The sequence below is a fragment of the Hipposideros armiger genome, unplaced genomic scaffold, assembly GCF_001890085.2.
Source record: "Hipposideros armiger isolate ML-2016 unplaced genomic scaffold, ASM189008v1 scaffold_1050, whole genome shotgun sequence".
NCBI lineage: Eukaryota > Metazoa > Chordata > Mammalia > Chiroptera > Hipposideridae > Hipposideros > Hipposideros armiger.
The window spans coordinates 290,042-314,801 of record NW_017732400.1 but is presented as its reverse complement, the minus strand read 5'-3'; the positions used below and the strand labels follow the sequence as shown (position 1 = coordinate 314,801).

The following is a 24,760-nucleotide window of genomic DNA, read 5'->3' as shown; positions in this document are numbered from 1 at the left end:
GCTTACTTTTAGAGATGCATGAAACTGGGTTCCTTGAGCTCAGTTGCTCCAGGTAAAATTGGCATAATGCGTTCTACAGAGCGTTTTCGCGACTTAGGAGTTAACTAGAGCCAATGTGCCTTATTTGGCACATTAAGTAATAAATCTTAATTGCCACATTCACCATGCTTCCGCCTCCCGTTTAGTTAGAAGATCCTAATAAATACAATTTAAAAAATTGTTTGCTCTGATTTGATTTATGAACCTACTGCAGTGAAAGGGAAGGGAATGTCTTCAGCCAAGGCAGGAGCTACAGGCTTCCCTAAGTTCCCAAAAGGCAAGTTTTATTATTCCCATTTTACAGACTAGAAGACCAAAGTCCAGTGAGATAAAATTTGCCCGCGATTGGACAACTAGAAAGTGCTGAAGCAGGGATATTAAGTACATCTGCCAGGGACCAGGGACTAAAATGGTAAGAACTGTGTAAGACTTTGTTGTGCTTTGTAGCCTACCCATGTTTGTTTCATTGTTCCCTTTCTTTAGCAATCAATGTTTAAAATCCTCAAAGAATGCCACAAAACTGACAAAGCTTCTTTGTGACAAGTGTTAAGTACAGTTAAAATTACATTCTGGAAAGAAGTATTTGATAAAATAGGCAAAATACAAAGAACTCTTACAAAGCAATAAGAAAAAGTAACATCACAATGGAAAGATTGACAAAATAGATAACAGGCGATAAACAGAAGAAATACAAATGACTTCAAATGAAAAAAAAAGCAAACTCTTGGGGCTGGCCAGGCAGAGTGGCTCAGTTGGTTAAGAGCTCGGGCTCTGAGCAATAGGGTCACCGGTTTGATTCCCACATGGGCCAGTGAGCTGTGCTAGAGCTGATCTGCCAACAGGTGGCAGGATGGCTCAGCTGGTGAGAGCACGTGCTCCCAACAAGAAGGTTGCTGGTGGACTCCCACATGGAATGTTGGGATTTGTCAACCCGCAACTAAGATTGAATACTGCACCTTGAGCTGAGCTGCCCTGAGCTGCCCACGGGTGGCCGGATGGCGACTGGACTTGCAGCTGAGCTAGCTGCACCCTGCACAACTAAAATTGAAGGACAACTTGGCTGTTCCCCTCCCCCAGTTTCCCAATAAAATCTTTAAAAAAACAAACAACTTTTGACTTCACTAGTAATTAAGGAAAAGTAAATTAAAGAAACAATAACATATCCATTTAAAAAATAATTAAGGATTGACTACCTCGATGTATATATATATATATATGAGCATATAAACATACTCATATACTTCTGTTGAAGGTTAACAGAAGCATGCTTTTTTTTAAGGGCAATTTGGCTGTATACACCAAGGGTTTTAATGTGACTACCCTTTGACCTAGCAACTCCCATTTTAGGAATTTATCGTGCTAAAATTCTCCCACCTGGGTACAAACATACACATGCAAAGATGTTTACTGGGGGTGGGCTGAGTGGCGCGTTGGTTAGGAGTTGGCTTCGGACGCCACCTCTGAGCAACAGGGCCCCGGTTTGGATCCCACATTAGAGCCAATGACGCTGCGCCCTCTACAGCTAAAATGGGGAACAACAGCTCCACCTGGAGCTGCGCTGCCCTGAGTCACCGGCAATGGCATAGGCTGCAGTGGAGCTGCAGTGGACTGCCATAAAGCTACTGTGAGTGGCTGGCAGCCGGTGTGAGCTGCCAAGAGCCGCCATTAGCGGCCGTCCAGGGCCCGGCGACCGATCTGCCTCACCGGGAAGAGCTCAATGATAATACCAACATGGGCCAGTGAAGCGAAATCCTCCACAACTAAACTAAAGAACAAAAGGACAGCAACTTGACTGTTCCCCTTCCCCGATTCCACAACGCTGTTCCCCTCCCCCAACTCCCCAATAAAATCTTTAAAAAAAAAAAAAAGATGTTTACTGGAGTGTGTTTGTTGATGCATTATGAAAACAATGGAAACAGCTTTTGTCCATTGTTAGGAGTTAGTTAGATAAAATGTGGATTATTACAACATGTAGAATACTAGACAACACTTAGAGAGGAGGTCACTATGCATACTGATCACTGACAGCTACTTACAACCCGTCCTGAGGGGAAGAAAAGCAGATTACAAAGTGGCATACATAATCCAATGCCATCTTTGTAAGAAGCTTTTATGTGTGTGTAAAACTCAAATAGGTCATATGCTTCATTTTCATGGGAGCAAGCAAGGGGAGCTGGGTAGGTCAGGTCACAGTTCTCTACAATGTGGGGGAAACTCTGGGGCTACACCGTCCAGAATAGGAGTCTAGCCACCTGTAGCTATTTACATTTCAATTAACTCAAACAAAATTTAAATTCAGTTCTTCAGTCACATTAGCCCCATTTCAAGTACTCAGTAGTAGCTACGGATTGGATAGTGCAGATATAGACCTTTGCCCCATCGCGGAGCTCTCTTGGAGATCACGGAGCTCTCTTGGAGATCCCAGCTTGGAGGGATGCAGTGAATCAGGGCAGGTGTCTGATGGTAGGAATCGAGCAGACTGAGTTCCTGGAACTGGCCTTCAAGAAGAAAATCAGCCTGGGCTTCTGGGAGCTGAACTGCAGAAAGAGCTCCTTGACATAATAGGGCTATCCAGCCTGTGCTGGGAAAACTTCCTGTGATGTAGAGTTCATGACCTCCTCCCCTCCAGCAGCATCCTGGAGAGAGAACAGAGATCCAGGAGCCCATGGGCCGCTTCCCACCAGCTTCACCCTTTACCACTATGCTGCCTTGGGCAAGTGTCTTAACAGTTTTCTTCTCTGTGAAATGGCAATAATTTTAGCTACTTCCTGTGTTGTAGTAAATAAGATATAATATGTAATAAATATGGCACCTGGCACATAGTAGATGCTCAATAAACATTTTCTTTTAAAAAATGGCACCTGTAGTAAGTGCTACAAAGAAGCAAGTCATGTGCTCTGAAAGCATCAAGAGGGGATCTGACCTAGTTGGCAAGTTAGGGAAGGCTGCTGAAGGACAAGCAGGAGTTAAAGCAAACACAGCAGGGAATTGTGTTCCAGGTGGGGACAGCATGCTACAAAGTCCCTGTGGCAGGAGGGACTGAAAGGCCAGTGGTGCATAGAGAGAGTGGGAATGACCCACACTGAGGGTAGGGTGGGGGCGCCAAAGTTGGCCAAGAAGATTTTGTTCTTATTCTGATGTCAATGGGAGGCCATTCAAGGGTTTGAAATAATGGACCAGGGTCAGATTTCTGTTTTCCAGGTCACTCTGGCGGCAGAACAGAGTGAGCAAACCAGAGAGGAGCAGGAGCAGATGCTGGGAGACCAGGCAAGATGGAGGTAGTGGGTGCGGTTAGAGACAGAGAGAAATAACGGATTGAAGGGAAAGTGGGGAAGAAAAATCAACAGAGCTTCGTGATAGGCTGGATTTGTGAGGGGAGAGTAGGGGAAACGGGGTGTCAAAGATGATCCCCAGATTTCTGAGTGGATGGTGCTGCTATTCACTGGGCCAGGAGACAATGTGGGAGGAGGTGGCTTGGACATGCTGTGACTGCCATGATTTGCACTTCCTGTGAAGCTCTAGGTGGTTGCACAGGTCTAGAGCTTCAAAGAGAGTTCTGAGCTAGAGATTTGGGAGTTCTCCACTCACTGCATTGCTTCCATTGCTCACCATTATGCATTCTGGCTTCTAAACTCTTGACCTGTTGTGCCCATCTTAAATCATGGGTCAGTGATCTGACCAGCCTAGGTTTCAGCAGGAATCAGATCTGTGTCCTGGACCCAAGGGCCTAAAATTCAACCTAAGATTAAATTATCTTTATTGTTATCCTCATTATCTAGTTGGCTCATTTTGTGAGTATCAACCATGACCTTTGTTTCACATGAACTATTGGGTTGTTGAAAAAGTCATGACGTATTGTTTCTGGTCTTCATTGCAAAAATGCGTCATGACTTTTCCGACAACCCATTACCATCAAGATGGGTCTGCCTTTTCTAATATTTGCAACTAATTTCTTTTTTCTTTCCAACCAAATTTGAACTCTGTTAAATGTTCTCTTGGTGGTTGTGGCTCAGCCTTCCAAGCCTCTGAGATCCTTTAAGCCCTTGCTTCTGGCTCCCAGTGAGATAGCCCACACCCACTGGGTGATTTACATACTTGATCACCCTAATTCCAGGAATTCTCCACCAGGGACTTCCAGACCCTTGGTGGGAGTGAGGTCCTAGAATGTGGGCTAGGAAAAAAAAGACACCTTTATTTTTATCAATCTCTAACTGAAATTTAGCATTCCCTTCAAGTATGAATATGAGCAAAACCCTCAGTAGTGTTAGCAGTGTGTGTGACTTGTCATTAATAGACATCACAGCTATTTTCATATCCCACTGCAGTTGTAGAAATCTCAGAATGTAATCTATCGTTATACTGTTTGGAAATGTCAGTCGTTGTTACACCTGCTGCTAGATCTTATTAAATATATTTAAAAGAACCACGTTAATATATAATTTTTTAACATTTTGGTAAACCCTTTCAATTGACTTCCTCTATAATCATATATCTATATATACACACACTTTTTTTAATGGGTTTTAAAACATAATTCAGTAGGTCTGTAGATCTCTCCAGGCTGCCAGAGGGGTCAATGGGTCAAACAATGTTAACCCCAGGCCTAATCCACCTCCCTCCTGGCCTCCTGCAGAGCTCGTGTTGGAATTGACATGGTTCATACATTCATGTGGGACCTCAGGTCCCACAGGCAAGGGCCTGGCTTATGGAGACACAGAACGCTATGCTGCGCAAAATGCATGGTAGGAAATGGGGAGGAGGAAAGAGAGAAAAGGGGATGGGGGAAGGGAGAGGCAGGAGATTTTACCAAAACCCGAAGAAACCTACTCACAGCTGTGGAAAACTCAACCTTTATTATTACCTGCCTAGTGCAGGGGATTAAAATTGCCTTGAGCTAGATCCATATATTAGTGTAAAAATCTGTCTCTCCCCCCAAAAATGTACAAACCCAAGTGATTATAGAAAAACCAATGTGGCAGCTACGATAGAGATGTCCTACCCCAGGGCCATAGACCTTTGCTCCCTCTTTCCCCCTAATCCCAATATTTATTCCACAGAAACATACAGGCTTAGAGAAGTTCTAGGTACAACATGGCAGGTGGGAGGTGGGCATGACGGGGGTTTGGGGGCAGGATCAAGCCCAGGTCCAGTGTTTCAGAGGATGGAGGGGAGAGAAGTCAAAGCTGAGGACAATTCCAGGAGTAAGCACAAGGGAACGTCTTTCTCCCTTTTTTGTCGTCCTCACTCCCCAAATTCTCAGCCAGTGGGGTCCAGTGTGTGCTGGAAAGAGAGAGGCTGGGGGACACAGCCTTCCCTCCAGGAACCAGTGTTGTCCAGCGGGGCCCAGGTGCTCCAAGGGGCCATGTCCAGTGTCTGCCCTGTATGTACCCCCACCCTCCCCCAAGGGATGGCTAGACGAGGTCCGAGAGGGTCCCATCCACAGGGCCAGCTGGGTGGGTGGCAGGAAGGGAGCATGAGAGTGTGTCTGGGAAAGTAAGGTCATCAGCTTCCCGGCAGGCCCAGCCCACCTTCGGTCACACTGCCCCTCTCTCAGAAGTGAAGGGAAGTTAGGAGGGAGAATGGAGGTGCCGTTAGCTCCTCATTTGTGCCGCTGGCTTCCCCTGAATCCTCCCTGAGGGAGGGGCAGCTGGGTGTCATGATTCACACTGTGTTGAGTGCATCTTCTGCCAAGAACCGATGCAGCTGGGGAAAGGGGGGTCGCTGCTCAGGCTCCCGGCTCCAGCACCGAAGCATCAGCTCATACAGGCCCAGTGGGCAGGCGGGGGGCCGGGATAGGTATACCTACATAGTGGCAGCAGTGTGGATGAAAGGCAGGGAAAGGTTCTTTAGTTCCAAGATGACAGGCTCTGGCCCTCCCAGCCCCCTGGCCCCGTCTTCCCTCCCCTCTGCTCTGACCTGCCGGCCCTGGTCCCGGAAGAACTCCCCTGCGTTTTCAATGACTTGTTCATCAGTCAGCTGCCCAAAGGGCTGGGCCCGGCAGAGCATCAGCACCTCCCACAGGGTCACCCCAAAGGCCCACACGTCACTCGCAGTTGTGAACTTCCCCTGGTGCGTGGATAAGGTTAACAGGCAGAGAAAGGCATCAGGCAACACAGACCCTCTTCCCTGCCCCACAGGGGGTCACGTCCACTCAACACTTCCCCAGCCTGACTCCCCCCAACCCCAGGTGCTCCACTCCCCCCCGCTGGCTCTTTCCCAATAGCCTGTCCCTCCCTCCCTCAGGCTCTAGTCCCCTCCCTCTCACCTCTTTCCTCTTCTACCTTCCTTCCTTTCTATCCTCCTGCGCCCCCATCATCTGGTCCTGACTAACTCCCAACTCATCCCCGCCTATCTCTAGCCTCATGTCTCCCTCTGTCTCTCTTGCTCTCTGCTACCCTGGCTTCACCTCTTGAACCCACTCTTGGCTCCTAGACCCTTTCCCATCACTCCATACCTCCCTGCTTTCTCCAGTCCCTGAGCCAGAGGGAATCTTACAGAGCACTGGTCCAAACCCTCACTTTCTAGCTGCAGAAACTGCACTCCAGGAAAAGCAAGTGACTGAACGAGACCAGAGCTCCAAGTGGCAGCCCATGCCCCACCCTGCCTGTCTCTCTCAGGCCTCTCACCATAAGGATGCACTCCCAGGCCATCCACCGGATGGGCAGCACTGCCCGGCCCTGCACGCGGTAATAGTCCCCGGCGTAGAGGTTCCGGCTCATGCCGAAGTCAGCAATTTTGATGGTGAAATTTTCCCCAACCAGGCAGTTCCTTGTGGCCAGGTCCCGATGCACAAAGTTGAGTGTGGCCAGATAGCGCATGCCAGAGGCGATCTGGGCCGCCACGTGCAACAGCATTGGGTAGCTGAGTAAGGGAGCCAAGGACAGAGGGTCGGGGGCAGCCCTGGTCGTCCCCACCTCACAGATTCCCGGAAAGGAAGGATAGCTCCCTCCCCGTGACCAGGCTACACCGACTTCCCGTGCAGAGAGGGGAGGCCCAAGTGGAGGCCAGCGGGTAGGTGCCCACGCAACCTTTCTTTGGCTCATCCAACCCCAGAAAGCTAGCAATTCTATTACCCTCCCTGATCTGGACCTGGGCAGTGAGGGTGACAGGGGGCACAGGGAACTTCCTGACAGGGTCCAGGTCCCTTCAGCACCCTCACTGTAGTCATCTCCAGCCTTTCTGCCCCTCAGGTTCATGGATGAATATGTTCCCCATCCCAGGCCCCCACTTGCCTCTTGCCTCTTCACCCCCTGCTCCCCTCTTTGCCACCAGGCTGGAGCAAGGGGAGGGGAGATCCTCTTGGGAGCTCTCAGGGAAGGGCCGGCCTAAGTAAGTGGGTACCTAATAGTGGGCCCCTGGGCAGCCTCCTCATCCCCAGGGACCCCCTCGGTCCCCTTGTTCTCCAGCTGGTGGGCGCTGAGGAACTGGTTAAGGTCGCCATTTTCCATGTAATCGGTAATCATGCAGAGGGGGTCGTCCTGCACACACACGCCCAGGAGCCGGATGATGTTTGGGTCCTTTAGCCTCGACATGATCTTCACCTCCTTCAGGAAATCGTTCCTACAGAGGCAGGGAGAAGGTAGTGGGGACATCAAGGGGCCGACCTGCACCTTCCCCTGCTCACACAGACCAGCGCCCCACCCAGTACACATGCTCACTGTGTTGATGTGGGGACCTGAGTAGGGAACCTCCTTCCCAGACGCCCCTCTGTTGTCTCTACCATGTTTCTCTCTAGGGCGCTCCCTGCTTGTCATGACCTCCCTCCCTTCTTCCAGGCGCCATCCCTGGTCCTCACCTGGCATTCTTGGTGGCATCTGGCCGTAGGATCTTGACAGCTACCAGCAAGGGGTGTCCCTTGCGCACGTTAAGGGGAAAACCAAGACTGACCAGATCTTGAGGGCTCTCTACCTCACACAGGTGCACCTGGAGAAAGAAGGTCATTTGCTAGATGGTCACAAGGTTCAGCAAGGTCACAGAGTCAACTGGGATAATAGTCACAGATGACAGGTTCCTGGCCAAGGGGATATGTGGGCATGGCGTCCAAGCCCTAGATAGAGTCAGACACTACTGAGGGCTGGCAGGGAGCCTACTTACCTCCCCAAACTGGCCCTCGCCAAGCTTCTCCTTGAAGCGGAGCTGTGACCGAGGAAAATCCACTCTGGGGGGCCCATCCCCGGCCGCTCCTGGGGGCAGCGCAGGCACAGCATAGGTGTTGCCCCCAGTGACACCCTGCAGAGTGACTATGTCAGCCTCAGCATAATGGGGGACGCTGTTCTGGGGAGGTGGGGGCAGAAGAGGGGCGCCTGGCTTCTCAGGCTCCATATAATCCCCACTGCAGGCTGGAGGGGTGAGACAAAGAAGACAGAAGAGGCATCAGGAACAGCCCCTAAAAGCCGTGTTCTCCACACCCCACCTCCCAGGGGTGCCCTGTCTCCCAGCTGGGTGACAGACTGGGTCTACCCTCCATCATCTTCCTGGTATTCCACCCACCACCCTCAAACCAGAGGAGACGCTGGCATGGGATGAGGGTTAGCCATTCCAGAGTTTTCAAGGCACTGGAGATAGTTGAGCAAAAAATATCATAAAGTCTTGTTCTCTAGGGATCCCAGCACAGCCTAAGAGACCATGAGTTAAGTCTTGTCTAGAAGAGGAATTCCTCTTCCCACCATCGGAAGGAGGAGGGTGCCAGCCATCCAATCACCCTCCACTTTCCAACCTTTGTCCCACTCACTGCCAGCCTCTCCCTTTCACTTAGCTGTTCTCCCCTCTCCCACCCACCTCCCACTTTCAGCCTTGGCCCCTCCCTGCCATGGTTATCCAAAACCTCCCTGACCCAACACACCAAGCTCAAAGACAAGCAGAGACGGGCACACAGAGAGGGCAGAGGGGAACAGTTCCTCATGGCCCGCACAACAAGGGGTCTACAGACAGAGGAGAGGAGGCAGAGCTGTCCCCTCTGAGCCCTGGAGAAGGATGACAATGAAAAGGCAACACCAAGGGGAGGAAGGGCAGACAGAGAGGGCAGGGGCGTGAGCCTTCACCTCTGGGACTGCAGAGAGAGGACTCATGGGGGGAGAAGGCAAGCACCCAGGGTGAGAGGCCCTCCTTGCAGCTCTAGAGAAAGGGGAGAACAAAGGAGGAGTTACAGGAGAACCTGGGCCACCACCAAAACCTCCTCTCTGGCTCTGGAGAGCTGAAGAGATAGAGTGGAAGAGGAGGAGGGGGCAGAGCTGAGAACCAGCGAGCTTTCTACTCCTCAGCTCAAGGGGGAGGCCTTAAAAAGGAGCAAGCAGCAGCAGAGGAGAGCTAAGGGCACAAGAGCATCCTCTGTGGGAACTCAGGAGAGCAGAAGAGGCCACAGTGAGGAGAGCAGGGAGTGCAAGGTATGAGGACTTTTCCCTGCCCCAGTAGAGGTACGGGGAGCCTGGCAGAGCCCAGGGGCAGAGGGGCTTACCCTGGGTGTTGGTGGGTTTGGCCCAGGCGGGTGTGGGGGGGCCCGGGCCTCGAGGGGGACGGGCGTAAGTGGCCAGAAGGAGGCGGTAGGCCGGATTGGAGAGCAGCAACGCTGTCGGGAGAAGGAGGGGGGAGACACGGGGAAGGGATGAGACTCAAGGCTAGACAGACAGGCAGACCTGAAATAGGGCAAGACCAGGGCTGACGGGAACGAATGCACTAAGAGAGATAGGATAAAACAAGGATCTGAAGAGTGCTGTATAGCTAGATGGGTAATGAATGGATGGGTAGATGGATGGCTGGATGAATGAATAGATGATGGATGGATGATGAATGGCTGGTTGGGTGAATGGATATATGAATATATATATGGATAGATGGATGGATAGGTGGGTGATGGATGAATGGTTGGATGGATCATGGGTGGATGGATGGATGGATAAATAGATGATGGATAGGATAAATGAATGGATAGATGGATGGACAGATGATGGATGGATGGATGGATTAATGAATAGGTGATTAGGATAAATGGATGGATGGATGGATGGATGGATGGATGGATGGATGGATGGATGGACAAATGATAGATACATGATGAATGAATGAATGATGTGTGAATATAGATAGATGGATGCATGATGGATGAATGGACAAATGATAGATATGAATGAATGAATGAATGAATGATATATGAATATATATAGATGGATGCACGATGGATGGATGGGTAGATGGATGGATGGATGGATAGATGGGCGGATGGAAGGTAGGAAGGAACATGGTGAGTCTAGGAGAAAGGAGATGGGTCAGAAAGACACAATGAGAAGGCACAACAGAGAAGATGGGACACAGAGACAGGATGAGACCCTAAGGATTATGGGTAATGCATGGGAAATTCTTGAGGGAGATTATATGGTAGGGACATGGAATGGTATAGTGAGTGGTGACCAGGGGCACAGATATAAAATGAGTTGAAACTGGGGAAGACAGGAAAAGAAGGGAATGGGAATGGAGTGGGAAAGGAACACAATAAGAAAACAGGTAGAGAGGTGAAGTAGAATTGGAACAAGGCAGGTCTTACCAGAGCTGTTGGGGACACTGGGAGCAGAGTGGGGTGGATTCCCACGAGGCCGAGGCTCCTGGTAAGGGGGCGGTTCTCGAGGGCCTGGGCGGTTGTTGATGAGGATGGTGTCCCCAGGGACAGAGAGATGAACGGTCAGCTCCTCTTCTAATACCCGACGCTCAGCCTTGTCATGGGGAAGAGAAAATGTGAAGTGTGTTACTGCTTAGCACGTACATCCCAGCTCTTTGTTAAATGCTATACTCATGTTCTCTCCTTCGGTCCTCACAACAGTCCTGGAGTTGTATCTACTATTCACTTCACAGGTAAATAAACAGGCTCAAGAGCATTTAAGTGAGTTCCGTGATGTCCCACGATGGGAGCCCACCCAAATCTGACTGGTCCATAATAATGCTCATCACCACCAGGGATTCGCACCCAAAAGCTATAGGTTTCGAGGGTGCCAGACTTCTCACTCCTCCAGCTCCATTCTCCACCTTTTCCCACCCGGCTTCTGTCCCAAGAGGCTGACAGTGTGGACTGCATCTACGGGCTGGGTCTGGGTTGGCCAGAGAGGAGCCCCAGCAGGAGCTTGGAGGGCTGGTGGAAAGTGACGGTGGAAAATGGTGGTGGCAAGTGAAGTCAGGGTGATTATTCTCCCAGCCCCTCCCTGAGGGGTGGACTCAGGCTAGCTGCATTCCTGAAGCAAAGTCTGCTGCCCCCTCCAGACGCTCTCTCCACAGACTCGCTCCCCCAATTCTGGTAAGTGCTGCCTTCTCTCATCAAGCCTGCCTGGATGGTGCCCCATGGTGCCTGATGGTGACTGCTCTGTGGTGTCTAGCCCTGGGGAACCGCACTACTCCTCCTGATTTCCATGCGCCCCACACCCTCACTTTTATAAGTGGTCTCTTTACTAAGCCCTCCCCCAATTACTCTGGTTAGGTTGTGCTCTGGGTTCCCAGGGACCCCAACCCTGCTGACATATGGCCCCGCTACCTTGGCCCCACCCACCTTGCCAAGGAGCCTGCGCCAGTGCAGCCGCCAAAGCATGAGGGCAATGATGAGCAGCAACAGCAGGATGATGGCCACCAGGCAGCCGATGAGGATGGCGGTCGGGCTCCCTTCGGCCTTGGCCACAGGCTGCTGGCCCCGGGGCTCCAGCTCTGGTGGAGGCAGGGGGTCAGGACAGCAGGAGGCATCCCCCGCAATCTGGAGGGTGCCCAGGGAGCAGCGGCAGCACAGGACCCACCCCGAGAAGGGAGGAGGCCCCAGGGCTGCTCACCCAAGCTGCTGAAGTTGGTGGGAGGTGGGCCAGGTGGCCACCAGGGGGCTGGTGGGAAGGTTCCCCCCATAGCCAAGGAGGAGTCGTTCACCACATCTGAGGAGAAGGAAGAGAAGAAGGGGAGTCAGACAGGAGGGGAGACACAGGGAGGCATACTGCAGGAGACCCAGGGAACGCAGTCATCCAGTGAGGAGTGGGAGCAGGGCTGACGCTCAACACATGTCCCAGCCAATCAGAAGGGGGTGAAAACAGGGTCCCAGGGTCTGGAGGTGCCTGGCTATGATGGATGTTAACCTTTCAGTTGCTGGACTGTGGGAGATGCAGGGCTTGGGGGGGGGCAGGGATGGGCGGAGTAGGGTGTTGGGGGGAGTAGGGCGGGGATCCTGGTATCAGGAGGCTTAGAGAAGAGGCTATTTCCCAACCGGCGCACAGTATTTCAATATTTTAATAACCAGCACTGTCATACTCGTTCAACATCAGTCCTGAATGAGGGGCTCATAAAGAAAAGACAGAAGCAGGTGAGGGAGAAGGGGGAGGAAGGGGTTCAAATTATTTGTCCCCCTCGCCGTCTCCCCGCTTTGGAAGTCTCATGGGTAATGGGTAGATATGGAGTTAGGGGTGGGTAGCTTGGAGCACTGAAGGGTCCCAGAGGTTGGGCACTGAGCCCACATCAGGGGCTTACCAGAGATGAAGGCGATCTCACTGAAGAGCAACCAAGGTCCAGTAAAGAGGAAGCGGCACTGCAGGAAGCGGGCCACACGGCTGCCCAGGGGCACTGACACAGCCCGGGCTCTGGGGTCCCCCAGGCTGCCCCCCAGGGCATGGCGCACTGGCTCCCCCTCCCAGGCCATGGCCGGGCCCCGTTTGAAGCGACACTCCACCCCACCAGGCAGGCGGGCTCCCAGGGTGTGCATGTTGTTACAGTGGACCTGGGGGGAAGGGGAGGAGGGACACAGGGTCAAGGCCAGGAGAGCCCAGTGCGCACCCCAGGACCACCCTCCCTGGTCTCAGAGTCCTGCCTTGGAGCTGGCTACACTTACCTGCATGGCCTGGAAGGCCCTGAGCCGGTCAAACTCAAACTCCATCTCCACATAGCCGCTGGGGAAGCTGTGGTTGCTCCAGCCCACATAGTCATAGCCTGGCCATACCCGCAGCTCCTGGCTCTTCCGAAAGTCATCCAGCCCCACCACACCATCTGCCAGCTGGCCCAGGCCTCCATACTGCAGTCTGAAGAGGAGGGGCAGAGGAAGAGGATGTTGGAAGAGAAGGAAGTGTTGCCTGTCCAGGTGCTCTGCAACCCTGACCTGGGCAGTGGCCTGGCCAACCTCATGCTGCATTTTTCCCACCCCCAGGACTATGGCGGGTGCTCTGAGTCATATGCTGCACAAAGCACACACCATTCACCCTATGATCAAATTTGTACCAAGTGTCACATGAGCTAGTGGTGGCCTTGCTACCCTTCAATCCTGGTTCTGTCCCTTGAGGCCCCATCTAACCCGTCCCCTCCCCATTCTTTCATCTCACAGCCCAGACCTACCACCCCTACCCCACCCACTTGGTCCTCCCTCCCATTCCAGGCTCTGTGTCCTGCAAAGCCTGCTTCTTTCACCCGCCAACGGTATGCGTGGTGTGTCCATCGTAGGTGGAGTCATTGAGGTGCACAGCCTCAGCTAAGTACATCGTCTGCCCCACGGGAGCCGTGTAAGACAGGAGTCCATCTAGGACAGGGTGGGAGGAGGGGTGTAAGAGACATGCAGCCTCTGTCCCCCACCCCTGCACCAGTCCCCTTTCTCGTACCAGCCCCCACAGACACACTGGCATGGAGGACACAATGCTGGCCAGTCCCCTCCTCACTCAGTAACAGCTTCCCGACAGGAGAAAGAGGATCCTGGATGTCCCTCTCCCCAGGACAGGAAACACATTCTCAGGGGCAAGAACCCTGAACAACTCACCCTTCCAGAGGCAGCCATAGAGCTCCACCCGCAGACAGACACTCATGACCCGGTCAGCCCGGGGGTAGAAGCGAACCAGTCGGGCGACCATGGGTGGCCCAAGGTCCTTCAGTACCACTCCCCCAGGGTCCTCATTACCTAAGATCACCTGTGGGCCAGGAAACAGGGCAGATGGGTGGGAAAGGCTCCAGGTCAGATTTAACTTCTTCTTCACCAGCTGCACCCTGGCCCAGCCCATGACAGCCACACAGAGACCCATGAAAGGGGGCCCCAAGCACAAGGGCTGCGGGGCTGCCGGGTGTTTGTAAAAGGAGGGGCTGCAGCAGAGACCTCTGGCACCTCTCTCAGCCCAACGGTCTGTTCTCCATTCCAGTGTCAGCTCTTCAACTTCTTGCCTGGCTCCATCCATTTGTCTCAAAGCCACTCATCCCACTGTGCTGGATTCCACCCCGTCTTCACTGCTCTGAACCCCAGCTTCGGGCTTCCCCTGCCCCCTGTTCACTCCACAGGCATTGATCCAGCGCCCTCTGTGCCCCTAGGCACATTCTCGGTGGTGAGCACCAGCACTTCCCTATAAGCAAGTTCCCCAGGAGAAGCAGCTGTGAAGAACAAGAGGCCGGATGTGGACCAGAGCAGCAGGGTAGTGTCAGAAAAGGCTCTCTGAGGAAATGCCATCTGGGAGGAGGACTAAATGGAGTGAAGGAGAGACTGTGGACATGGGGGCTTTCCAGGCACAGAAAACAGCAAGTGAAAATGTTCTGCAGCCGTGGGGTGACCCCTAGCTTGTCCCGGGAACAGCAAGAAAACCAGTGTGGCCCTGGTGGGGCAAGAACAGGAGGCAGGAGGAAAGGATGAGGCGAGGGGCCAGCAGGTCCAGCTTCAGACTCAGGAAGGAGCTCAGCTTTCATTATGGCAGAGTGGGGAGCCAGTGAGGGCTGGGAGCTGGCTGTGCGGCACTTATCTCACGTTTTCTAAGGTATACTGGATGTAGCCTCTAGGGCAAGACCCTACTTCAGGCAAGAAAGGGCAGAAGCAGGGGGAACAGTGTGGAGACCACAGCCGGCCTTCATCTAAGCAGGGAGTGTTGGGGGTGGTGGGAAGTGGTTGGATTCAGGACACATCGTGGAGGTTAACAGACTGGGCTTGCTCAGGCCCTGGAAGTAGGAGGTGAGAGAACAAGATAAGTCAGAGCCATCATCTTAGCTCACGGCCCCGAACAACTGGGCACATGGTGGGACCATTTCCTGAGCCGGAGAACACTGGAGGTGGAACAGGCTTGGAATGAAAATATGACTCAAGTTCAGCTTGGGAAGTTAATGGTAAGTTCAAGACATCTATATGGAAAGGCCCAAAAGCTGGTCAGGTGTGTATCACTACATGAAGCTCAGGGAGAGAGGCTTGGGCGGGAGAGGGTATGAACTGGAGAACCGTCAGTGGATAGGTGACATTTAAAGTGCAGCTAGAGGACAGAAGAGCCTCTCTTCCCAGGTGTTGTCCCTCTTAGCCTCACCTCCTGACCCCAGCGGTCCCTCCAGTCCATCCAGCGGTGGCCATCCCGGGAGTACCGCAGCCGGTAACTGGGGGAGAACTCCTTGCCCAGGCCCCCAGCATGCCGCCCCTGGGTGCCCACCAGAGCCACCAGGTGAAGCCGCCGCAGGTCCACCTGCAGGTACTCCTCCTCCTTGGGGAAGACCGGCCCTGCGGGGCACCATGCCCCATCCCCGTCGCTGCTCTCCAGCCTAGGAGGGGGCAGGAGGTCATGGGGAACATCTGGCCCTGGGTCTACCTCTAGCTCTAGTATTTAGAGCTCCCCGCCCGCACCAGGACTGTGGGGGTTTCCTTGGCGGGTTTCCTTGGCAGTGGCCCTCTCAGAAGCCTCTCAGCTTGGGCAGAGGGGTTGGGAGAGCGAGTAGGGGCCCCAGGAGTTCCCTCCAGGGCAGCCCCACTGTGCCAGATACCTGCTGTGGCGAGCAGCAGTGGAATCTGACCAGGAGCTGGAAGCAGAGATGTCCCCATCTGGGATGGTCCGGTCCTGCATGCCCAGGGCATAGCGGCACTTGGCTGGGTGAATACAGGCACACAGAGGGTCAAGGCCCCTGACTTTCTGTCTCCCAAGCCCCAGCCCTCAGGGACCCAGAAGCCAGTCTCCTTACCAGGGTCAAAATGTCCCTTCATATCAGCATCTCCAGTTGCCACCAGGAACAGCAGCAGTAGCGGAGATGACAGGGCCCCTAGCCCCATAGTTCCTGATCCCTCGGGCCTAGGGGGGTGGGAACAGCATCTCTGTAGGGGACAAAATGGGTAGGGGGGTAATTTAAAGGGCAATCAGGGAGACCAGGTCACTGCCAGCAACAGTAGACAGAGAGACAGAATGGGCAACTTTGAGGATAATAGCATAAAATTACAACAGGCGTTGTTTGACAGCATCAGCTATATTTTTAGAACGTTTCCCATGTGCCAGACACTGGGCTAAACGCTGGTCCCCTGCCCACCTAGGAGCCCAGAATTCAAAGACAAGTGGGGGACCCCAAATCCTTCCAATCTCACAGTCCTCTGTAGCCTTGCTAGGCCCAGTCTGGTCCCTCTACCAGCCACCTAGGCAGCACCTGGGAGCTTGGGAGAAATTTAGGATCTCAGGCCCCACCCGAGACCTACCGAGACAGAATCTGTATTTTAATACAATCCCCCAGTGATCTGTGCACACAAGTATTTGAGAACCCCTGTTCTTCCTCACTGGGGACCAAGCAGCTTTCCCCCCCAACTTAAAACCTTTCCAACTGACACTTCCTTATGAACTGTGGTACTACCGTCCCCAGCCCAGTGCTGGAAAAGCATCCTGACCTGTCCTCTCTTCCAGGCCCTGGAATTCTGAGGGACCCCTAGCTCCGCCCCTCATACCCCAAATCTCCCTGCCCTGCCTTTCCTTCCTAAGACCAGACAACCTATCCCCCCAGTTCCCACTTTCTGAAGGGAACTGCCTGTAAAGGAAGAGCCCAAAGCTGAGGAAAAGGCTGAGTTGCCTTGGAGATGAGGGTGGGTCTAAAGACAGGGAAGTCAGGTCACCCCAGGAGGTAGGAGTGGGGGATACTCCCCCATCCCTTTGTCCTCCTCCAGCTGCTCCCACAATGCTCTAGGGCAGGAATGTAAGAGGCAGCTGAGACCCCACAGGTCTGAAGCAGCAGCTGAGGGGGCTGACTGAGTTGCGGGGGGCACCCTGGTATCAAAGGAGAGCTAGAACCAGAGGCATCATGCCTGGTCCCTTGGGGGTCCAGGAGCCGCTCACAGGGGCCTGGAATTCTTGGGTGCCACTCTCCACCCCCACCACTGTCAGGAACAGCAGGGCCCTTGTTCCCCTGAGTAACCTTCATGCCTATCCCAGATGAGTCATCCGAGCCAGACAGAGCAAGAGGAGCCTGGGCAGAGATACAAAGACAGGCAGAGGATAGGAGGCAGGGGGAGGCAGGGCGAGAAACACAAAGCAAAAGGTAAATAGAGCAGGCTCCAAAGCACAGCGCACAGAGCCCAGCAGAGAAACGCACAGCAGCCTGGGGCAATCCTCTGACACCCCCATCCCTCCATTCTCTCCAGTCAGGCAGAGGACAGGCCCAGAAGACCTACCCCAATCCCACCCCACCCTGCCCATTACTGCCAGACACCACGGCAGGTCCTTCACCTCTTCTCCCAACCCCCAGCCCACTCCAGATAACAACACCCACACACCTCTGTATATACACAAGAACGAGCACACACATAGACACACATGGTCAGACACCCGGATTTACGGAGCCTGCTGTGAACACAGGCTAGTTGCAGCACACACACCTCTGTTTCTCACAGACAACCTGTCACAGGCTTTCAGTAACAGACATATGTGACATCCACATGAACCCGTTACACATGTAGACTCCCACCCAGCCGGGCAAACACAGACGCTCACACACACATCGGCTCCATCCACACGTTGGTCTTCTTTAAAGTCCAAGCCCATCACTTAGTGAAGAGCCATCTTCAGACACCTGTGAACATGAAATGACAGACACCACGTGCTCCTGCAATCAGAAGACAGTGGAAGACACACACACACTCTGGCCCTAGAGGGCAGGATCCCCATAGAACTGGGGCCCATCACCTAATACACACGGCAAGCCAGAAAAGTCGGGGTGGGAACTCGGAGGCTGGCGTGGCAATAAGGATGAGCCAACCCCTACATTCTGCTTTCACCTGTCTCCACTCTACCACTCAAGTCTAGACACACCTACATGACCTCAGCAACAGTGAGTCTGAGCACCAGACTCTGGCTGGTGGTGGAGGTGCTGAAAAGGGATGTCCAGCCAGCAGGGGACCTGTGGGGTGAAGGCTGGGGAAAGGGAGTGGGGGAAAGGACACTGAAGGTGGTGATCATTATCTGGGGGCAGAACCAACTGACCATCCAGTGTGGATGAGTGGCTGGCTGCCACTGGCAGGTTAGGCTGCCAGTCCCTCTCTGCTGGGCTTTGGCCAGGTTGCCCAACTGGGAGCTGGCTGGGTGGAGGCCGCAGGGACTGGCCAGGTGGGAGGGCGAGTCCGCTTCTCCCAAGAAGGAGGAGATGATTCAGTGGGTCCACATAAGAGCACCTGTCTTCTATACTGGGTAAGGGAGGTCCTTCCTCAATGTTGGAACACACTTTCCCGAAGTCAGGGGGTTCCTGTGTTTGCAGACAGTAAGCCAGAGCACTGGGGAAGCGGACAGGGACAGACTTGAGCGGCTGGACAACCAAGTGCGGCCGGGAACGTCCTCCCTCCCCGGTCGGGCCCCCGCCCTCCGGCCGCCGCGCTCGCCCCTCCGCCCCGCAGGGTCCTCCGCCGCTCTTCCTACCTCTCATCGCTCTACCCAAGGACCCAGGCGTCCGGCTCCGGAGTGGGGCCTCGATGGCGGCGTCCCAACGAGGGGAGGGGAGGCGGGGAGAGCCGGGAACGGGAGCGGAGGCGCCGGCGGGGCTCGGGTGTCGGCGGCGGCTCCCAGAGCAGCTGTTGGGGGCCTGTTCCGGGGAGAGGAGCCAGAGCTAGGCGTCTCTGGCCCAGGCGCCGCCTCCCTCGCCTGCCCCCCCTTCCTCCTCCCTGCCCGCTCCCCCTGCTCGCGGTGCTCGCGCCGCGGCCCTCCCCGCCCCTCTCCGCTCTGTGGCCCCGCGGCCCCACCGCTCCCACGCCTGGCACCGCCCACCAGCCTGCGCTCCTCTCCGCCCCGCCGCACCCCGCCCACCCACATCCCTCAGCCCAGCCTCCCTGGTAAACCCCTTCGGTGCCCTCCCGCGGTGCGGCGTCCGCAGCTCCCTCCACCCTCCACCCTCCCAGGTTTCCCGCAAGAGAGAACCGCCAAGCTGAGGCCTCGGTGGCCGGTTGCAGCCCCGCTTAGGGCCTCCCACACGCCCAGGCCGTGTGAGGGAATGGCCCCCTCCCTACTCCCCCGTTTCTGGGCTCAGTTCCTGGAGAGGGAGGTGAAGGGGAGCAGCCCCAGGGCACCGGGAAGGAGCAGGTTCCCACAGGCTCGGGCCCGGCCCAGCAGCAGGAGTTTGGATGGGGGAAGGGAGCAGGATTCACCTGTCCAACAAGCCCCCTACCCGCTCCAAACCCACTTTTCATACCAATCTTGGCTTCTCTCGGGCACCCTCTGGGCCTCTGGTGCTTTACACCCCCACCTGCATTGCCCCAGAGCCGGACTGGCCTGCTCCTCTCTACTAGCGAGCCCCGTCCTCTCTCTACTTCCACCTTCCATTTCCTCCCCGCAACTCTACTGGGGTCCAGGCTCCCAGGCCCTGATGCCCTGGGCTCCCTGCGCAAGGCCCAGGCGTCCTCCTCGGGGCAGGTCTCCCTCAGGCCCAGCCAGCTCCAGCCCTGGTGGGGGTTGGAGGGTCTGACCAATGGTAAGAATAGACCGGAACAAGGTGAGTGGTGGGAGGACGGGGATGGAGGCAAAGAGAAAATCAGACACGAGGAGACTGGGTAAACAAATTCAACCGACAGTGAGCTGCTGAGCGAGGTGGGCAGGACAGAGAGCTGGGCTGGGAGGTGCTCACTCCACTCAGCACTACCCGGCCCCACCTCTCCAAACCCCACACTTGCAGACCCCCTACATAATGTCACCAGCACAGTAAAGTCTTCATTGTAGATCTCCACCCCACTGCGCCTCACTGCAGATATAAACTCACCTTATGTGCAGTCCCAGACACCAGTCCCAAGAAAGAAACAGAAAGTCCCAACCAGACAAGTACACAAAAGATTACCAGGAAGAGGCTGGTCCTTGGGAGAGCCAAGGCACAGACGGGCACGAGCGCCAACCCACGGGACGACAACAGATCCAAGCGTGCCCCACCTGCTAAGGGACTCACTAACAGACAGCCAGGGCCACTCGGAAAATTGCCTCTTCCCATCTTCCCCCTCTGACCAAACCTCCGGGTCCCCCAGAGCACCTACCCCTCTGGAGACAGTATGGTCGCTGGGGTATCTGGGCCGGGAGAGGCTGGGCGGAGGGTGGAGTCATGCTGGGGGTGGGGCCAGGGTGTCCCTAGTAACCTCACCTGGGCAGCTCTTACACTCCAGTGGGACATTCCACACCCCAGGCCCACGCTGACCGGGCCAGGTGGCATGGCTGTGCCAGACAGAGGCGTCCATTACAAATAGTAGAGTTAACCGTAAAATCCTGAAACCCTTACCCCCTAGTGCCACCAGGAGAAATTCCTAATCGGTGATGCCCACCTCACCCCAGCCCAGGGCTGGAGGAGTGGCAGGGATGCAGGGCTGGGGCCCAGCGGAGTCAAGTGACAGTGGAAAGGGGGCTGGAGCCGGCTGGAATGCGGGGCTCCGAGCCGAGATTCCCAGGGGCCAGTGAGGGAAATCCCAATCATCCCTGGGCCCCAGAGCGGGACCAAAACCGAGCATCCACCCACCTATCCAGAGCCCCCCCCACATCTCCTGCATCACTCCCAGCTCCAGAGGCCCTTTGTCCTCCTGAGCCCCCAAAGGACTCTTCCCCTCCCCCATATATGCCCTCCCATCCAGGCTTCCCTCCCCTTCAAATCAATGGCCTCCTGCTGCCCAGGAAAGAGAGGAGGGAAAACCGCTGGGGGGAAAAAAGTGAGGAAAGGCACACAGGAGAGAGTAGCTTCGGGCCTACAGACCACCCGGCCATGGCAAGGAAGCCCGGCAGGACCAGTGAGAGGGAGGATGGACCTGATGGGCCCCCCACGAGCTGCAGCCCCCTTTCCTGGAGGTACTCCAGGGCTCCTCTGGCACAAGCAAGCTGGGTCAGCAGCTGGGGAGTGTGAGAACTGGCTGGTGGTGGGCAGCATGAGGGGGCAGACAAGGCCCTGGGCATGAGTCAGGCCTGGGTACAAATGGGAAACCGAGGCCCACAAGTGGAAGGAGGAGGAAGATGCCACTGAGCTCAGCTGTGGATGGCCTGGGGCATGGAGAGAGACGGGACAGTGGCGATGGGACTCAGAGAGGCAGGAGATACAATGAGGCCAAGGATGAGGGGAGACGGGAGTCAGAGAGAGGAAAGGTAAAGGGCACACCGCCCAGCAGAAGGTGGGGAACCCGAGGTCTGGGGAGAAAGGTGCTAGACCCAGGCAGGGGAAAAAGTGGGGACACTTGGAGATGAGCGCAGGAAGGTGAGGATCCCTGAGCAGTGAGCAGACAGACCAAGGGTACAAGAAACAAGGACAAAGAAGAGAAGAAAGGTTTGGCGTGAAACCGAAAGATGGGAGAAGAGGAGGAAGACTGGGGCACAGGGGTTAAAACACAGGGACGTGGGGAGATAAAAGTAGCTAAGAAAGGACGGGGCAACTGTGGGACAGACCAGGGGGGGCCGGAGGTAAAAGATGGAATCAAACCTATTTCTGGGCAACAGGACACGGAGGCCGCAGACCTCCCCTTAGGGACATCCTAGTCCCTCAGCCCACAGTCTGAAACTCTCTTCTCCGTTTCACACCTACCGCCTGGACCGCCTGGTCCCTCCCACCACACCTACCGCCTGGACCGCCTGGTCCCTCCCTCGAGGGGAGGGCCCAGTTAAGTCCCCACACCTACCTTCACAGTTCAGCGCTGGCTTCCTGCTTCTCACCTCCAGCTCAATCCTGGTGGCAGGCCCCCAGTCTCAGGCCTTTGGGGTTCCAAGCCTGAAGCTGCCAAGGCCGCCTGGCTTTGTCCGCTCTTCAGGCCGGGAGCAGCTGCCCGGGCCAGCTGCCCCGGCTTCAATGTGACCATGGCAACCCAGCCCGGATCCCCTAGCCGAGCCTCCCAGCCCCCGCAGAGAGGGAGGGAGCAGCCTAGCCAGGGAGAAAAGGAGGGGAGGCCGAGGACTGGGAAACTGAACCAAAGGGAGACCGCAGACAAAGAGCCCCCGGACAAAGAGAGATGAAGGAAGGCAGCTAGGGGGGAAAGCTGTGCTGGCTGGCTTTGGCTGAAGGCTTAAGACGCCTGCTGAGGGGGAGGGTCCAGGCAAGAGGGACAGACAGCCATGAGGTGGGAGCAGAGAGATTAGAACTGACTGGTGGTGGTCCTTTAAGGACCTCCTGGGTCCCTCACAATTCACTTCCTTCCCTCGGGATTTTGCACCCTGGGGAGAACCAAAATACCAGTTTCTTAGTTGGTTGCCCCCAATTGTACCAGTGGCCACGGGAAGTACCTGCGGACCAGAAATCACCTTCAGTTTTCAACAACAGCCCCAATTTTCAACATACTCTGACCTGTCCCCTCTGAAGTATAAATGTCCTTGTCAGACAATGTACTCCAATTCTTGGTTTGGAAAATAGGATCCCCAAAGCCAAAGATAACTGATTGGGCTTGGAGGGGGCAGGGAGGGAGGGAGGGAGCGAGTACTGCTGCCTCTCACAGCACCAGAGGGGAGAGGATGCAGAGTACCAAATGGGGATGGGAGGGAACAATAGCAAGGAGGCCTGAGCGTGGTTATGTGAACATGCAGCGGACCGGAAGACAGGGTCTGTCCAGGTGAGGAAACCCAGAAAGGTGAGGTGAGGTGATCTCATAAGTAGTTCAGCTTATTCTGAAGGTGAGGAGGAAGGGCCTTGGGGTTTGCGCTGGGAAATGGTGTAACTAGATTTGTGTTATTTTCAAAGTGGTTTCTGGCAGCAGTGTTGGTGCACAAAAGCAGAGCAGCAGCTGAGCGGGGAGGAGTTAATCCATCTTAATCCTGTTCACATCTGCCTGGTGCCTCCCCCAGCCCCTCAGCCAGGAATGCTGTGAGGAAACGGGGAGCTACTCCAGGAAAGCAGTGCGCATGCTAGGTGTTTTCCTGGTATTTTCACCTATCATTCAGTTGTCTCTTTAGGGGCCTCTGAGATGGATGGGAGAGGACTCCTCATAAAAAGATCGATGGCAAGTTGCTGCTTCTCACCCAGGACTTCTCCTAGACCCTCCTCCTTACTCTTCCCTAGGAGGCGGGGAGACAAAGCAGTCTCCTGAGACCTGCCCTTCCTGGCAAATCCTGCCTTCCATCAGTGTTTTGTGGACCGCATGGTCCTTGCAATGAACAGGAAAGACACTGGAGGGCGCTTGCTGCACAGGTGACCAACACTACTGAGGAAGGAAACGAAAGCCTGGAGGGAAAGCGATGCAGGTCTGTGGTGGAAGAGGGGAAGAGCCAGCTGCTGGTGGGAGGATGAAGGGGGGAATAAGAAAGGCTGAGTGGAAGCTTAGGTAGCCGCAGGGCTCATTAGGGTGAAATATCCTGATAGTTATATATCAGAAATGTTGTAATTTACAGACAGAATCTTAGAATCTTCACTTTCTCTTTTCTATTGTCCTTTGCCAAATGCCTGTGGTATTTATTCTCAGCAGCCCTTGGCTTGGCCTCTTCCTGATGACGGCTGCTGATTACTGGATTGCTAGCTGCCAGGCTCTGCCCTTAGCACTTTCCCCAGTCGCCTCATTTGGCCCTCACCACAATTCTGTGAAGTGGCATTTTAAAATATGCCCACTTTTACAGGGGCAGAAACTGAGAATTAAAGAGGTCAAGTAATCAGCCCACAGACACATGCACAGCAACTGGAGACCTAGGATTAAAATCTGAGTCCTTTTGACTCCAAAGCCAAAGCTAGATTGGAGGGTCTTAGCCGTCATTATTTTCCTAACTCTAGGGGTCTATGATAAATTCTATCCCTTCCTTTTAGTCCTTGAAGATCCTCTAACTTCATCTCCCAAGAGTAGTGGTGGCCCAAATCATTTTTGTTTGTGTATGAAGAATGTACACAGATCCAACAATGGCAAAAGATTGACCCCAGGTCACACTGGAGGTCAAGGTCAGTGCTAGGATAGTGTATCTCAAACTGAGCTCCCTGGACTCCTTAAGAGCCATGAGCGCCCTGTGAAAATTATTAAATTCCATATTTTCATTTCATTGGTAGTTTTTCAAAAGCATCATGAGCGTGCTCTGGACCACACATAACTGATCTCAGCCCTGCATGCGTGTGCCTGCACTCGGTCGTGTTACCTTCTTACAGTCAAGTTAGAACTTCTTCAATTGTCTGGGTTGCATTTGTACCAAGTGAAGTCCAGTGGACAAGTACTGACAAAGATTTCTTAGTAATCTGAATAGACAAATAGGGGGAAAATTGAGTCATCACCAGGCACACAGTGGAATATTGTGTCAATTTCAAAAGAACCTGCATTAGGCCATACGTGTGCATGTTGCCAGCAGCAAAACGTTTTAGAAAAACAACTGTTCGTCACGTCAAATGACTATTGGTTTAAATTGCCTTTCTACTTTTGTTTGTATTTATTGCTACTTTGTTTTGGTTTTATAACTGCTTAAGTTTATAACTGCTTAAATTAGCTGTGTTTGCACATGGTTGGCACACATTTAAGTAATAAAAATAATTTAAGTCGTGGGCCGGCCGAGTGGCGCGACGGTTAAGAACTCGCTTGGGATGCCAGAGGGCCCCGGTTCGGATCCCACATATGAGGGCCAGTGACACT

General features: G+C 54.3%; 1 protein-coding gene across 13 annotated transcripts; it reads right to left on the bottom strand.

Annotated features, from left to right (window-relative positions):
* Window positions 1–4,873: 4,873 nt before the first annotated feature.
* On the bottom strand, window positions 4,874–22,031 carry DDR1 (discoidin domain receptor tyrosine kinase 1). Of its 13 annotated transcripts, none has more exons than XM_019631842.1 (20): window positions 21,854–22,031; window positions 18,645–18,807; window positions 17,727–17,805; window positions 15,943–16,072; window positions 15,748–15,850; window positions 15,300–15,528; window positions 13,790–13,937; window positions 13,447–13,555; window positions 12,878–13,064; window positions 12,520–12,766; window positions 11,838–11,933; window positions 11,567–11,718; window positions 10,577–10,742; window positions 9,494–9,604; window positions 8,134–8,378; window positions 7,835–7,962; window positions 7,381–7,599; window positions 6,666–6,900; window positions 5,956–6,105; window positions 4,874–5,841 (listed from the first exon to the last, which is right to left on the bottom strand). In XM_019631842.1, the coding sequence occupies exons 3-20, from the start codon at window positions 17,775–17,777 to the stop codon at window positions 5,701–5,703; spliced, it is 2,847 nt and encodes a 948-aa protein (XP_019487387.1). In that variant the 5' UTR covers window positions 17,778–17,805; window positions 18,645–18,807; window positions 21,854–22,031; the 3' UTR covers window positions 4,874–5,700. The 13 variants fall into 13 exon arrangements, with proteins under 13 accessions (XP_019487387.1, XP_019487388.1, XP_019487389.1 ...); XM_019631843.1 differs by lacking the exon at window positions 21,854–22,031 and adding an exon at window positions 20,240–20,316; XM_019631844.1 differs by lacking the exon at window positions 21,854–22,031 and adding an exon at window positions 19,975–20,032.
* Window positions 22,032–24,760: the final 2,729 nt, after the last annotated feature.

Bases quoted from the DNA above. Each gene is read 5' to 3' on its own strand.
- DDR1 (XM_019631842.1), bottom strand. From the start codon at position 17,777: ATGGGCTTGGACTTTAAAGAAGACCAACGTGTGGATGGAGCCGATGTG. The intron at 8,379-9,493 runs GTAAGCCCCTCT...TCACCCCTCCAG, and splicing joins CAAACCCACCAACACCCAGG to CCTGCAGTGGGGATTATATG. The intron at 7,963-8,133 runs GTAAGTAGGCTC...TTCTTTCTCCAG, and splicing joins GCGAGGGCCAGTTTGGGGAG to GTGCACCTGTGTGAGGTAGA.